The sequence below is a fragment of the Miscanthus floridulus genome, chromosome 17 (assembly GCF_019320115.1).
Source record: "Miscanthus floridulus cultivar M001 chromosome 17, ASM1932011v1, whole genome shotgun sequence".
Lineage (NCBI taxonomy): Eukaryota > Viridiplantae > Streptophyta > Magnoliopsida > Poales > Poaceae > Miscanthus > Miscanthus floridulus.
In genome coordinates, this window is record NC_089596.1 from 35,844,683 (window position 1) to 35,862,006 (window position 17,324).

General features: G+C 41.1%; 1 protein-coding gene across 5 annotated transcripts in view; it reads left to right on the forward strand.

Moving 5' to 3' along the window:
- Positions 1-16,560, forward strand: part of LOC136518597 (uncharacterized) — a 40,674-nt gene extending 24,114 nt beyond the window's left edge. For 3 of the 5 annotated variants that reach the window (XR_010774564.1, XR_010774563.1, XM_066512269.1), the window contains exons 4-6: positions 4,434-4,535; positions 15,081-15,173; positions 16,314-16,560. Coding sequence is in view for 3 of the 5 variants with exons in the window: in XM_066512269.1 (XP_066368366.1) it covers positions 4,434-4,535; positions 15,081-15,173; positions 16,314-16,322 (204 nt within the window). In the remaining 2 variants the exon portion in view is untranslated. Of the gene's footprint in view, positions 1-4,433; positions 4,536-15,080 lie in introns of all 5 variants that reach the window. The other 2 variants (XM_066512270.1, XM_066512268.1) reach the window with 1 other exon arrangement.
- Positions 16,561-17,324: the final 764 nt, after the last annotated feature.

A 17,324-nucleotide genomic window follows, 5' to 3' on the forward strand; every position in this document is an offset into this window, starting at 1 on the left:
GACCTACAAAAGAAAATCAATTCTTTTTAGGTACCCAAACTTGCTTGGGTCCTTGAAGGTTAGTTACTAAGCTCTTTGGTACCCAAGTGACTCTCTTCTTTGAGCCCATCCATGGTTTACCAATGAACTTAGCCTTTACACCATTTGTACTGTTAGTAAGCACATAGAAAGAATTAATCTTAATTGAGGATACATTAGTATTTTTGCTCTTGTTTTTGAATTCATGCTCGTTATGACCAACTTGCTTGCAACTAGTGCAAAACCGACCATTGTTCTTCACAAAACTAGTCTTGTGAGGAGCAAAGGCCGCCTTGCCTTTCTTGGGGGTATAGCCTAATCCCTCTTTGTAGAGAGAAGCTCTTTGGCTACCCAAGCACATAAGCAAGTGGTCCTCACCACCATAGGCCTTAGCCAAGGTGTGAGTGAGCTTATCGACCTCCTTCTTGAGGTTCTCATTCTCAACCATTAGTGAGGCATCACAAGTGAGACCATCACTACTAGATGAGGTGGAAGTAGAGGTACTACAAGAAGGGTTAGTGGGAGCAACAATGATAGGCATAGATAATGATTCATCAATTATATCACAAGTTAAGCCTATATTGCAAGTTTCAACATGCTTCTTTTTATTTTACTCATCAAGCAAAGAGGAATGAGCCTTTTCAAGCTTTTTGTGAGCCTTGCCAAGCTTCTCATGGGCTTCCTCTAGCCTCTCAGGAGTTGCTTTGAGCTCATCAAGGGCTTGCTTAAGGGCTTTTACCTCCTTATTCAAGCTCTTGCATTCCCTTCTCTTAATGTCAAAGTGTTCTTTAGCACCTTCTAGCATGTCAAATAGTTCATCTTTAGTAGGTTCATCATCATCACTATCACTATCATTTTCATTATCATGTTCATCATCACTTCCATCATCACAAATTTGTACCTTAGTGGCCTTAGCCATGAAGCATGATGGAGTGTCGAAGAGAGAAGGCTTCTCATTGATAGCATTGCTTGCAAGTGCCTTCTTCTTGGTGGTCTTGTCATCATCACTATCATCATCATCACTTGAGGAAGCATCACTATCCCAAGTGACCACATATGAACCACCCTTCTTCTTGAAGGTCATCTTGTCCTTCTTCTTGTTCTTCTTGTTGTCATCATCATTGTCGCTATTGTATGGACATTGAGCAACAAGATGATCTTTGCTTCCACATTTGAAGCACCTTCTTGACTCTTCCTTGTTCTTGGATGAAGATTTCTTTCTCTAGCATGGTACCCTTTCTTCATCATGAACTTGCCAAATTTCTTGACAAAGAGAGCCATCTTCTCATCATCATCATCATCATCCCATGAGCCATCATCTTCACTTGATGTTTCTTCCTTTGCCTTGCCCTTGGATTATGTGGCCTTGAATGCCACACTCTTCTTCTCATCTTTCTTATCCTTCTTTTCTTCCTTCTCATCATCATATCTATATGTATCATCGGTCATAATATCTCCCAACACTTGGTTTGGTGTCATGGTGTCCAAACCACTCCTCACTAGAATAGTGACCAATGTGCCAAATCTTGAAGGTAGGCATCTCAAGAACTTGTGGGAGAAGTCCTTGTCCTTCACCTCTTCTCTAAGTGCTTTGAGATCATTGACAAGCACTTGAAGCCTATGAAACATCTCCAGCACACTCTCATCCTCCTTCATCTTGAAGCTTGCAAACTTCTCTTTGAGAATGTATGCCTTTGCACCCTTCACGGCTTGAGTGCCCTCAAATGATTCTTCCAACTTCTTCCAATCCCCATGAGCCATCTCAATATTCTTGATTTTCTCAAATGTTCTCTCATCAATTGCATCATGAATGACTCTTAGAGCAATGTCATTATTTTAGAGAAGCACTTCTTCGGCCACGGTGGGATTCTCCAGATCACCAATCTCAATTTTGGTTTCTACCACCTTCCACACTTTTCTATTGATTGACTTGATATGTGTGGTCATCTTTGATTTCCAATATGGATAATTTGTGCTATCAAATTGGGGTGGCTTCTTGGTGTTGTTGATTTGAGTCATTTTTACACCGAAGGTTGTTAAGCCTCAAATCATGGTGACCTTGGCTCCGATACCACTTGAAAGGTCCTAATGGCTAGAGGGGGTTGAATAGCCTAATAAAAATTTCTACAACAACACTTAACAAAAGGGTTAGATAATTATGAGGCGAAGCAAGTGTTGCGCTAGCCTACTCAAAATGCAAGCCACCTACCACAATTCTAGTTTAGATAATATCTATCCACACAATAGCGATGACACTACACTATGTTAGTGTGCTCTCAAAAGCTAACTAAAGAGTCACACTAACCAAACTAACAAGCTCTCACAACTAGCTACACTAAAGAGCTTGACAACTAGTTTGCGGTAATATAATGAGAGTGAGCAAGAAGGTTATACCGCCGTGTCAAGGAAGGAGCCAATCAATCACAAGGATGAATAACAATGAAGACCAATCACCTCAGAATCAATGATGAACACAATGATTTTTTACTGAGGTTCACTTGCTTGCCGGCAAGCTAGTCCTCATTGTGACGATTCATTCACTTGGAGGTTCACGCGCTAATTGACTTCACACGCCAAACCCTCAATAGGGTGCCGCACAACCAACACAAGATGAGGATCACACAAGCCATGAGCAATCCACTAGAGTACCTTTTGGCTCTCCACCGGGGAAAGGTCAAGAACCCCTCACAATCACCATGATCCTCGCTGCTCCAAGCCATCTAGGTGGTGGCAACCACCAAGAGTTATAAGCGAATCCCGTAGCAAAATACGAACACCAAGTGCCTCTAGATGCAAACACTCAAGCAATGCACTTGGATTCTCTCCCAATCTCACAAAGATGATGAATCAATGATGAAGATGAGTGGGAGGGCTTTGCCTAAGCTCACAAGGTTGCTATGTCAATGCAAAATGGCCAAGAGTATGAGCTTGAGCCGGCTATGGGGCTTAAATAGAAACCCCATGAAATAGAGCCGTTGTACCCCTTCACTAGGCACAACTCGGGGTGACCAGATGCTCTAGTCGGATCGACCGAACGCTGGCCCTCAGCGTCCGATGACGTGATACATGCCATGTGTCCCATCACTTTGAATACTATTCACCTAATCTCAATGGTCAACAGTCGACCGGACGCTGTGGCATAAGTGACCGGACGCTGAGCCTCCAGTGTCCGATCATTTCCAGTAAGGTTCTAGAAATGAATTTCTTCGACCAGATGTGTCCGGTCATGCTCGACTAGACTCACCCAGTGTCTGGTCACTTGGTGTTTCCCTTGTGCATGATTATGTCAGTGTGACTGGACGCAGCCAGCCAGCGTTCGGTCATTTCAGCGCCAGCGTTCGGTCAATGGCTGACGCTGCGCTTCTTCTGCTGCTACTGACTGGACGCGCCGGTCCTTCAGAGACCAGCATCCGGTCACTTACAGTGACCTCCGTCTTTTCTGTCTAGGGTGCCGGTGGCACCATCGGACTATCCACACTCTATGGGCGGACACTCCACCGGTGAAGTTCCTAACCCTTGCTCAAATATGCCAACCACCAAGTGTATCACCTTGTGCACATGTGCTAGCATATTTTCACAAACATTTTCAAGGGTGTTAGCACTCCACTAGATCCTAAATGCATATGCAATGAGTTAGAGCATCTAGTGGCACTTTGATAACCGCATTTTGATACGAGTTTCACCCCTCTTAATAGTACGGCTATTGATCCTAAATGTGATCACACTTACTAAGTGTCTCGATCACCAAAACAAAATAGCTCCTACCATTTATACCTTTGCCTTGAGCCTTTTGTTTTTCTCTTTCTTCTTTTCAAGTCTGAGCACTTGATCATCACCATGGCATCACCATCATCATGTCATGATCTTCATTTGCTTTGCCACTTGGAATGTGCTATCTATGTCATGATCACTTGATAAACTAGGTTAGCACTTAGGGTTTCATCAGTTCACCAAAACCAAACTAGAGCTTTCAAACTAGCGAGTCATCTCTTAGCCAAAACCAATCCAAAGCCCCTTTTCCCCAAAGTTATGTTGTCATTGGAGCCTCAACCTCTGTATAAGTTTCCTCTCATCAAGCTTGCATAGTCATCTCATGTGATCTAGCTCTTAAATATTTGTATGCTTACTTCATTCTCATAATGTCTAGTCCATCTTATATACAAATCCTTCGATCATTTACCCTTCATCTATAAATCCACATGCTCTCTAAATCTTTCAAGTTAGCCCACATACATCAAGTCTATTCTATTCCTATCATTTATCAAACTTTCCAACTTCTACCTTTGAACTTTCATGACTTTTAAACCGTAGCTTCGTTTCTAGTAGTCTTTGTGCTCATACGTTCGTAGCTGCAAGCCCTACATGTTTTAAAACCTTTATATCTTGATTTATAATGCTTGGTGTACTATTTCTAGGTTTGTTTAACATGCTTGTACTGGATGATGCTATCGTTAGAAGTGGAGCTAAGCAAGGATGATCCAGAAGAGTTGGAAAGTTGGATGGCAAGCTTTTGGAAGGCAAGTATAACATGAGTTCCCTTGTTACCCAATAACCATTTAATCACATTTTCATATGCATGTGTCTAATATGATGAACCCCTAAGGACTTTACCTAGAACCTTTGTTATCATGTATTCTTTGTTACCTTTGGCTTTATGCATATGGGTAGTTGCTTAGTCTGCAATCACCAAACTATATAATGTTAATCTTGACTAAAGGATTATGGAATCAATGTTAAAATGATGCTTTTAGCAACATGGATAGAAGGGGGCTAGAGCACTGGGCCTTTTTGGGTGCTCTAGTCTACCCTCTGTAAGGACTGAATCTTAAAGCGGCCACCCAGGACTTACAGTACAACCTCGAGAACTACATGGCTCTAGTCTTAGCCCAATATCTTGATCTGTTCTAGTTCATTAGCAGCTTACCAAAAGGGCAAGAGGGGGGTGCCAACTTGGGTATAGCTCTTGTCCTACCGCGGTGTGTGCTGGGCTGCGATTATATGTGTGCCACCTTCAGAGGAGAGCATCTATATCTTCCTGGTCAATCCAAAACCTTAGCGGCTGCTACTTATTAGAATGACTGGTGAAAAGCTTCATAGTGATCCCGGCTGACTTACCTTGGAAGTGACTCAAGAGGCTGATCACCTCAGGCAAAGGGCAATCACGACTCATGGGTAAAGATGGACAACCTCTGCAGAGTGTTTTAAAACTAATATATCAGCCGTGCTCACGGACATGAGCGGCTTGGATCCTTTTTGAGATAGATGGTTCTATGGATGGTTTGAGTGATCATAATCTTGATGATAATTATCATACTTTCACCTTGGAAACTTAAGCATAACCTAGCAACATAGGTTTAATAAATAAAATATGACCAACTAAAAGTGCTTATCGCAGTTCAGCCATGTCTAGCCTCTTGAACCTTGCATCCCCTCATGTTATACTTGTTGAGTATGGTGCGCTCACACTTGCTTTACAATCAACAAAAATCCCGGATGGGTACTAGATGGTGGATCAAGTGATGAGTTTTCCAAAGGAGTTCTAAGATTACTAGGCGAGTGCTCCCCCAGTCAACTGTCCCTGTGGAGTATGGAGACCTGAAGAGAAGATTAAGAGTAGATTCCGCTATGCTTTGTAATAGATGTAAGTCTTGTTGTAACTATGTTTCGATATATAATAAAGCATTGTTCTTGATATTCTCCATATTTATCGCTATATGTGTCATGTGGATATTTTGGGCACACATATAGTTAGCGCTTGGTATTCTTTGAAAAACTAGGTGCGACAGACCATCATGTGCAAGTGTGTTAGCATTTTCACAAACATTTATCAAAGGATTAGTCACTCAATTCACCATGCCACTCGATCCTAGCAATGATGCAAAGTTAGATCACTCGAGTGGCACTAGATTACTGATATGCAAACTAGTTTACCCCTCTTGATAGTATGGACATCTATCCGAAACCCAGTCATAAACTCCTCTACACACTTATGACTGATGAAATGAAAATGCCCTACAAATATACCTTTGATTTGCGCATTCCATTCTATCTCCTCCAATGTCGATGCAACACATGCACCAACCTTAATCAACAAATGATATGATCCACTTCATATCATCACGTGACCTTATTGGTCCATCTATCTTGACCTCACTTGCTTTTCACCATTGCCTTCGTCCATTAGTGCCAAATCTTGCTCAAGCTTCACCACCACGCGGTCCATCGGTCCAAAGCCTCCAACTTACCCTTCATGCTTGCAACCGGTCCATCAAGCCAAGTCTTGTCTTGATCTTCTCCACATTAGTCACATGACTTCATGTCATGTCTCGTATGCAATGAGCTCTTTCATCACATGTGTGAACCTTGCAACAAATCCAAGCCATCTTCATCGTCATGGCATGAGTTGCTTACACAAGTGTACCTATGGACTAATCACCTATGTATCTCACATTTAAACACATTAGTCCACCTAGGTTGTCACTCAATTACCAAAACCAAACTAGGGACCTTTCAATCTCTCTCTTTTTGGTAATTGATGACAACTTTAGAAAGATATGGAAATTAAGCTCAAATGGATTCATGTTGCTTGCCCAAGCAATTTTACCATATGTAAATGATTTTGGACAAGTACCACAAATCCAAATTGGTAGTATTAGCTCCCCCTACATATGTGCTAGTGTGTTTGGTTTAAAGCTTGCACATATGTGTAGATTGGAATTGTGGGAGACTGATTACTACCACATGATGCTAAGGTGTATAGAATAAACCTTTGAAGCGTGATACCAATCGGAGTTGCACCTTTAAGTTTATCCTTAGCACCATGGTTAGCTAGATATCACTTAGAAACAAAAACACTAGATACCTCGTGAGATCAACATTAGAAGCAAGGTACTAGTATTACTTGAAAAACATACCAAGTGACTAGCTATCATCCTATGCATGCTAGTTTTCATTTCATCAATCAAATTCTATCACTAGCATACACCACACAAGCATGTATATCAAAATTAAAACTAATGCAATGCAAGCACGCACATGAATATGCACATATCAAATGCAAGCAAACAAGTTCATGAGCTTGCTCCCCCTACTTGTGTGCTTCTCTTGTCCAAGAATTTTGATCCTTCTTCATTCTTCAATGTTGCTCCCTCTTTGTCCATGTCCAACTTCTACTTCTCCCCATGATGCATTTTCATATCTTTGTTCCAACTTCTCCCCCTTTGTCATCAATTTCCATAAAAGGTGTTCTTCTTATTGATACAAAGGATTGCATTGGGGTAGATGGTTGATACTTGAATCTTGCACTTTTGATGGACACCACCACATGTGTTGGAATGACACCACTTGTATAGCTCTTGAGACACCTTGTGTAGGATCTTTTTGACCTTGATACCGATTGGTGGGACACCTCCCCCCATGTCATAGCATGGGTTATCCATTAGATAAACTTGAGCTCTTGTATGTGAGGGAACTTGCTTCACATGATGATCACTTAAAGTTGAGGATCACTTGTGGAACCACCATTTGACATACTAGATACCACTTGTATGATTTCTTCTTGTAACAATGTGATAATCTAGAAATACCACTTGTAGCAACTATCATGGAACCACTTGTAGGATTTGTCAATTATAACCATTTCTTGAACACTTGTCATCTTCATGATTACCACTTGTAGGATATCACTTGTAAGTTGATCTAGACACCACTTGTGAATACCATTTGAGACATCAATTGAGTCTAGATACTATTTGACACAAATGAACTAGATATCCATTTACATTGCTATCTTTTTCTTGTACTCTTATCATCATCATGAACTTCTAATGTGACTTGAACTAAATTGATTTGCCTAAGCTTCAAAGTCTTGTTTGAACCCTTTCTTAGCTTCTTCACACTCATTTGGAGGTTATCTTATCAAAGTTGTACTTGTCACTTGTTGGCAATCCAAAATAAATCAAGTACTTGGGTTCACTAGCTCATGAACAAACTCATATATTTACCACTAGATCAATTAATCATTCAAGCAATAGTGGTAGGCTATGAATTTAAACTTTTCATTTGTTATGCATGATCCTAATAAGCATGTACTATATGCACTAACCGCATACTAGTAAGGGATAAAAATGATCATGCACATTATAATGATACCTTTGCTATCTTGGAGTAGAGGATAGTCATTAGATTCTAATTTAGCTCCGCAATAGCAATGTGAAGTCCAATTTAATTTATAGCTTGGTGAAGACCAATATTAATATTTGAAATCCATTCTTCACCCATATGACTTGAGAACCACTAATGATCAAGTTCACTTTCTTGTTGTGGTTGGCTTGCTTCTTTTCTTGAACAATGCTTTCATCAGAGAACTATTTAGAATACTACTTGAATTGCCATCACTACTACACTCAGACCTTTCATAGCCACATCATGACCCTCATCACAGTCCAATTTTAGCTTTGGTAGTAAGCTATCGGCAGCGATGATCATAGACCTCACCATCGCTATCTGAGACCGTCTATGGTGTACACTAACACCGCCGCATTGGCTTATGATCTGTCCGTGCTAAGGTCCTTACTTCCATCGCATTGGAGCATGACCCGCCTATGTGGGTATGCACTGACACTGCCGCATGGCTTATAATCTGTTCGTGATCAGATCCTTATTTTGTTGCAATGGAGCGTGACCCGCCTGTGTGGAAGCGAACATCACCATCGCTTTAGCGTATGAACCGTCTGGTCATAGGGCATGGTCACCATCGCGTTGCAGTATGATCCACCCCTAATGATCCTTTAGTCAGTGTTGGGTTACTAAATGATTCGGTGGTGGTACACTATTGACCCCTGCCGCATCAGACAAATAGCAGCGGTGATGGCATCCGGTTTTCACAATGTATTGACTAATTCAGCTGCGCCTTAATAACTTACTGAACACACACCATAGAGATTTAATCATTACACATCATTCATCATGTTGACAATGAAGAGTACTTGTTATAATAACAATGCTCGACACTAACACAACAATTGTGTCAACTGATAAATTAACATAAGTGGTACATAGATGGCATAATAAAGGGTCTGCTCCCTATAGACTTACATAACTAAAACAAGGTAGATGTGCTCTGCTCCTTTAGATTGGCACTCCTTGATCAGCTTGGTAGCCAATGCAGCATGGAACCCCTCTTCTTCCTCCCATAGGCATTGCCGGAAAATCGTTCAAAAGCACTAACACTCCAAAACCTGCACAATGCAAAGCTTTACTGCTCTGAACAAAATTGGACTCCATATATAAACTCAAAATAGCTCCCTACCTGAACAAAGACATGTCCTAATAATAAAATATAGCATATGCACCTTCACTACTCTGCTAATGACTATGAACAAGGGAACATAAGGCAGATAGTGAGGTCCATTCAAATAAATACTCTAGGTACTTCTAGGATAGCGGACGACCCGAGTAGGGAGGACATGAACTTTTCTGCGGCTCATGTCATATGCCATCAGTGTTCTGTCCTCCCCAACAAGGAAAATCAAATTTTATTCTAGGTGAACTGCAATCACTCTATAGTCCACATTGGCAGCCTTGGAACCAATTCAAATATTGTTCAATCCAAATAGTTATAGCTTGTTCACCGTATGCTTCAATGTCCATTTACTAGTACCATAGTCTTCAAGGATTCAGATTGAAAGGTCAAACCTATTGAAAATATCAACAATACAAAGACACAATTGACCCTGATCTCCATGGATGGACATTTTAGGACCTGGTGGCCTAAGAATTTTCCTCCATGTCTTTTCCTCCAAATCAACAACTATCTAGGACACCTCTAGCATGTGCATAAAACCATTAAGAAACACAGTTCCTGAAGATTTGCATACTAGAATATCCTCTCCCCATTCATATTCTTTACACATCCATGCTCTAGTTTTGTATGAGTAGATGCTGACAACTAACACCCTAGGTGACCTTACCCATAGTTCTACCACATGGAAGTGCGAGAGATTGTGGGATCGAACCGCAAGCGAGCTGAACCATAACAAAGGTTTCTATGTGATAGTACCACTAATTTGCTAGTCACTAGATTGCAGACAACATAGCGAAGTCCAACGCACCAGCAGAGGAAGAGGCCTCTGTAGTAATTTGAGATGACTAAATCCTCAATGGGGAAGGGCAAGAAGGAAAAGAATGGGTATTCACCAGTGAAGCTGGTGAATTGGCGTTTGCCTTTCTAGTTGCCATACATGAATCCGGTGACAAACTAGGGCAGCTCCTTATGGTACTCGGATTCAGAGATGAGACGATACCAGGAGTGAAACACACACTTGCAGCTACACAAGGTGTGGGTGGTGAGGTGGCAGAGGATAAGGACCAAGATTTCATCTGTCAGGACGTCTACTTCATTCTTCTTGTTGGTGGCCTCCTCCTCTATCTTGACTAGGATGTGGTGGAGCAGAGCCGGCGATGGAAGTGGTGGCACTATCACCTGAATTAGAATAGGAGCGCCTATGGGGATGTGCTCATGAGGTCCTTAATGATCAAATGGAAGCTTAATTCGTACTCAGATGGGATAAGAGGGGAATAAAAAGCCAAGAAAGTAACATGGACAAGGGAAGTGCGAGAAAGCATTACCCTTGCCTTTGGATCTTGTGGTAGTGAGGTCAAGTGGCCACGGTGGTGATGAGTACCAGCCCGGTCACTGATGGATCTATGCAGGCATGCCGATGAGGCGTACCGACGTAGAGCACTAGCTTGTCGATGATGAGTGGTGGCTTGCACGCCCAAGAGTAGGTGAGGAATAGCAGCACTTGAGAGGAGGAGACGAATAGGTTGGCTAGGTGGGTAGCGGTCTTTGTAAGCTAACTACAAAGTAGGACTTGCAGGAATAGATAGTTCTGCTAAAATTTTAAAAACATGCGGGAGTCTCGCACTGGCTTGCAAATTTTGATCATATCGGCGGTGAAGGCTACCGACGGTGGTGATTGGGTCTTAAAGAAGATGGTACATAGCACCTAACAACGGGCGTGTCATACGGAAATGGAACGTTGGAAAGGAATAAAATATTATGAACATTAGTTTTGTAGGTTACAACAAGAAGATGTTAGCACCTAAAGGCGAATAGTAGAGGTGATACAATTTTTTCAATGATGCTTATATCTGACGGTGATAGAATAAAGGTACTGATCTCTATAATAACAATGGAAGTGATAACAAAACCGTAGCTTCTCAGTGGGGTAACAACGTTTAAAATCAACAAAAGACATTCTTTTTTGATTAATTCTGTTACACTTTTTATTCACTAGGCGTACAATAACAAGGATGGTGTTGGGTGTTGGGATGACATTCACACACACTTCCTTGAGTTTTGGGCTTCCTGTGCATCTCACTACCTCCGTCCCAAAAAAAGACTTATTATGAAAATATATTATGTCATTAATCTATTGATATTTGTTTTAGATTATAAATGTTAGTATTTTTTGTGTAATTTTGGTCAAAGTTGAAATCCCTTGACACCTCGGAAAGAGAGAATTGCATTCTTTTGGGACAGAGGGAGTAACAAATTTTGGTGTGAACACATGCCCCCCAATCTCGCGCATAACTCAATGAACCCACTATAAAGGTCCCCTAGGGCTATAAATTTAGAGGCAAGGCGGAGTAGAAGGAATACTGCTTGTGTTCATTTATTGTGCTATGACACATATCTTTTCTTCTTCATTTTCTCCTTCCAGTCTTCTTCTGAACAATAGTTCATGGCAAGCATCCAAGGGAGGAAACTCTAGAAGACGCAGACCCTCCTCTGCGCCTTCATGTCCCTCTTCGTTGCCAAGGGTGAGAGAGAATGATTTCTCATCTCTATGGCTACCTTGCATTAATCCTTTGAATATGCAAGGCTACTGTAACACCCTAGGTGTTAAGCATGCATTTAGCATTGGCATTGCATGAGCACAAGCATCATTGATTATTCATGAGCATGAGCATCTCTAATTTTATCTCTATGATTGCTTATATCACATGTGTTTGTCACTAAATGCTTTACATATGCTAGGGTTTACATGTGACCAATGTATAAAATGCTTTTAGGACCCTAGGAGTACCTTTAACATGTCTAGAATGTCACATGGAACAAATTTGGTTTTCATGACTTGGACCCAATTGGCCTCTAAGTCATGGTTATAGTGTAAACTATCATTTTGAAGTTGCATGTTTGACCTAAGTTGAACTATAACATAGATTGTTTGCATGGCAGTATACCCTTAAGCAAAGTTGTAGTACTTGACTAGAGTAACAACTTTTATTTTTGGGTCAAGACCTAATTTGGTGCTTAGCATGCTCAAAAATAGTCCACAAGTAGCCTTGAAATGTTGTTGCCACACTTGGAAAATTTGGCTAAGTGTTAACTGTAGTTTCAGTTTCAATGTACCCTACTTTGAAGCTTTGAAATTTGAAAACCATGGCAAATTAGAGGAAACTTTATAAACCAAAGTTGTAGATCTCATGTAGCTCTACAATTCTTATTAAAGAAGTTTTTGCAAAGGATGAATGGTTTAGGAGTAAGAATTATGTGAAGTCGCTCTGTCAGTCGCGTTCATCAGAGTCTGATGCCGTTCGATGACGATGTTAGTGGTCGACCGAGGGTAGGCCAGCCATGCCGCGTGGTGGCTGTACGCCGGTGCTGGCCCGGTTGGTCAGGCCAGCGTGGGTAGAAAAGGTGTGTGCCTCTGCTGCTCGCCCCATTTTGCTCTCGCACCTCGCTCTCTCTCGCCCATGCCAGAGCAAAGCGGAGCATCGCGCCACCGCGCCATCACCATCGCTCCGCCATGCCCACTCGCCGCCATCGTAGCTCTATCGCTTGATTCCTCGTGCCAACAGCTCTGCCACCTCCACCACTACCTCCTTGAACCACTTCTACCTCATGTCGCGCCTTGGTATGGCCCCATTTCACCTCACCACCACCGCGCCATCATCGGAGCACCGCCTCGTTCTTGGCTCACCGTGGATACACCATTCCACCGCACCTCCTGTCCTCCTCATCTTCGAGTTGTAGCCGCTTTGTGGTCCATATGCTTAGGAAAGAACTAGGTTAGACGCTACTTTGTGGTCGAGCGAGAACACATCGCCGCTCCTGCCATGGCTGCCATGGCCGTGAGCTTGAGCTCACCATGACCAGCTGTCTTGGGGTCACTCTAGTCCCCACTCTTAGTTGTCTCTGCATAGCCTTATGACCTATATCTAGTAGGCTAGACAGAGACTCCCCTCTCACCACTATCTAGCCAAAATGGAGAGCCCCACCATAGCGCACCGTGCGTCGCCGCATGGCCATGCACGTGCCCAAGCTTTTCCACTATGCCACCATGGGCTAATACTCGTCGTAGTGCTATGCTAGGTCACCAGGAAGGAGTAGTCATCCTCACCGGCGCATGCCATGGTCAGAGATGGCCGACCCGCCACTGCACAGCTCCACTGTGCCGCCATCGCCGTCGATGAGCCATCTGCAGCGAACCCTAGGTCACGTATTCACCACCAACCGACGCGGCTTGTGAGGGGAACACGTTGGTGTCACCATCGTCGCCGATGATCTCACCGCTGGTGAGATAAAGCTGTCCGGAGCACCTCCCCTGCTCTAGTATCGCTGACGCATGGGTCCTATTGACCAGCGGGCCCCAGCTGTCAGCCGGTGTATGTTTTGATTTTTTGATTTATTTTCTAGACTTGAATGCATGTTTCAAAAATTCATATCTCAAGCTAGGAGTGTCCAATTTTGGTGAACCAAATTTTGTTGGATTTCTCATGAAGTGTAGTATTTGATAAAAATATGAAATGCACTGTTTCTAGTATTTTTTCATAAGAATAAAATGGAGCTAAAAAATGCTTTTTAAATGGTTTCTATCTTGAAAATGCATAACTTGAGCTTGGTATGTGCAAAAATTGTGATTACAATTTTGTTGAGTTTGTATTGACATGCTATAGATTGGAAAAATAACTAACTTGTAGTGGTCATACTTTGGATATGGTCTTCTTATTTAATCCTAAATAATTGTTAGTTCCTAGTGAAAATAAATGGGGCAAAAATACATAACTAATGACCATGAAAATTTTTACACAATGTTATGGTACTAGGATGAATGTAAGAAAAATATGAAATCTATTGTTTAACACTTTTCAATAGGCTAAATTATTTTTTGCTAAAATAGACCTCAATAATTTGTCATTTTTGTATAGGGGGCTATACTTATCCAATTGGCATGAAATTTTTATAGTTGGCTTTTGAGGTCATATGTATGCTATTGTAATGTTTTTAGAATTTATGAAACATTAGAAAGATTTATCTCATAAATCACATTATTATATAAAGGAATTAATAAAGGTATCCAAATACATTAGTTTGGCATAAACATAATGTTTTATGTGGTCCTTGTGATGCATATGATCTGCTTATAATGGTAGTTGTGCTTGAGGTTGATTGGTTATAAGCAGCTACTTAATTATTGCTTTATAATTTCGCTAGATGGCTACATGAGTAGTTTCTATTGTATTGATAAATTCATGATGATAATTACATTTCCTGTGAAACTTGTTATTAACAAAGTTGTATATAACTTACTTATCTTACTTGTTTCAAAGTTTCACGGTAATAGACTTAATGGTTTGGGAGTTATAGCTGTTAGAAGTCTGCTATCAGATTTACTTGTCTTCAGGACAGATCTAGATGATTGAATTGTTTATCCTAGATAGCTATTAAATCATCTTGTGATGACTAAATGAAAGTTGTAGGACATTTTATAAGCTTTCTAGAAAGTCTAAGATCACAACATTTGGTTGAGAAAAACAACAATTATGATCTAAACTTGCAGCTACTATGTTGTGGTCCAGAAATGGACTTAGTATGGATTCTTGAAATTTCTAGAGAAGAGATATGCACCTACTTAGTAAATAAGAATTTAACTTGGTTATCATCTAAGTAACTTGATATAATCATTAGCATAGAATCATGCATGTTCTTGTCTCATATCATTCACAATTCTTCTTATGCATTCATGATACTTACTTTATGCATATGCATGCAGCAGGTGCAGCGAAAGAAATCATGTTGGGGGAACTCGAAGCTGATCCACAAGAGGAGAACTAGGAAGCTCAGCACCAAGAAGCTCCAGGCGAAGGTGAGCCTAAAGTTGATCATCTCCTAGAGTGCCCTGACCACCAGCCGACCATGTTTGTGAAAGGCAAGCCTCGGAGCATTCTAACATCCTATGTGTTCTTATACCAACTTGAGTCATTTTGTTTTGTTAATGCATTAAGTACTAGGTGTTGATTGGAACCACTTGTTGCATATACTTTCCTTGTCTATAAATATCTATCTTGAATCCTATGTAGGTCTAGGATCGACTTTATGCTTAGCCATGCTTAGACCGGTAGAAGTCAGGTAATTTCCTGTCACCTTTGAGCTATAGGTGGTGACTTGATCACGGTTGGCTATATTGTGCTATCGTGGAACATAACCTAGTGATGTTGAATAATTGGAGACCGAGTGAAATCTTATATGTTAGGTGTGGTGACTTATAATGATTCTATCTATGTCGTTTAAGGACCAGTCATTGGAGGCCCTCTTATCATGTTGAACATATGCCTCTCACATAGTTGGCTAGATAAGTAGTTCCGACCACGAAGCTGAGTAGCTCAACTCAGGCCGGGGACACGAGTAGTTAAAGTGCACACCCTAGAGGTAGTAAGGATGTGCGGAGAGCCAATGGCATGAGTCTAAGGGTAGGTTCAAGTCCTGAACTTCCTGATAGATTGGTAGTATCTTTGAGGGTGCGGCGCTGGTCTTACCTACGATTTGGACCTGAGTTGCACCAAAGGTGACCTGATGCGACCCTGGCGGGGGAAGTATGGGTGTGTGTTAGGAATAATTCTCTAGCTGGGTAGGAATCGATTTAAATCACTGTCTCCCCAGATAGTGAAAACTTGACATGAGCCCCCTTCATCATAGTAATTGATGAAAGTGTTGGTTATGTGGGTTATGAAAATGCTCAACTTGATATGGTTACTATTGTGATGATTTAATGGTACACAACATGTTTGGCATAGGATAGATGCTAATCTAGAATGAAACAAGAATAATAAACTTGTTATTCAAAAGTTAAAAGATACTAGATAAATATTGGCTTGTAGGCAAAGGATGTCAACTAGCTCCACTTATAAACCTTGCATGATCCTTGTGTCTCTTATTTTTGGTTTATGATGGGTAAGTCTAGCTGAGTACCTTCTCGTACTCATGGTTTATTTCCCTATTGTTGTAGATAATGTGATGTACCATAGCTACTGTAAGCACTGCTTTGCTCCTATAGTGGATGAGGAATAGGACCATGGGCATGGTCATTCTATATATCATCTCACTCTTGTTCTTTTGTTGGAGATGACTATGAAAACTGGCTATGTATCTAAACTACTGTTGATGTCATTCAGAACTATGTTTCTTCTGGTACTGTTAAACTGATGTTGTAATAACTATATTGGAACTCCGATGTATGACAAACTATTTGTGAACTTGTTGTAACATGTGACTTGTATGTTGAATCGTGTACGATCTTGACTTGTATGTTGGTTGATTCGAGATCCTTCATGATACTCGATAGACTACCAGATTTATATGGGCTCAAGTGTGATGGTTTGATTGCCTCGATGGTTGCTATTGTACTTATGCTCTTATAAGTTGGACGGTTCTGTTACAGCTGGTATCAGAGCAGGATTCAACACTAAACTTGTCACATGTGTAATTAAAACAAAGGTTTTTGTTTTATAAACTTAATTTCTACAACTGTAGTAATAAGTTTAGAGTGTTGAAGATTGAATGTAAAACTATAGTGTGCCAGTGGTCATCTCCTTTATGCCTAGTTAAGGACTATTAGGTGGCTAATTAAGTACTAACTTGGGGGTTTTTACTTTTGTTGTCCATACGGCATGCTATTGTATGGATGCCATTCACTTGAGTAGTAGTGTATGGATCGAATGCCTCTACGCCCAGGTAAGAAGGTAAGTTGATAAGTGGTAGGACCACAAGATGTGAGCGTGCGGTCGGGTAGAGCTAGCTTTGATATGGTTGCATATGCATGCTTGCATGTGTGTATGGTGCGTATTTAATTGTGGATAATAAATTGTCATTGGGTAGCTTTGATACGGAAGTATATGTATGAGTATGCATATATGGAAGTATTTAGTTGCAACCTAGAGCCCAGAGTTACATTTTGCGTATATAATTGTTGGGATGGGCTAAAATAAAATTCTTGTGCAGGTACACTAACAGTGAAATG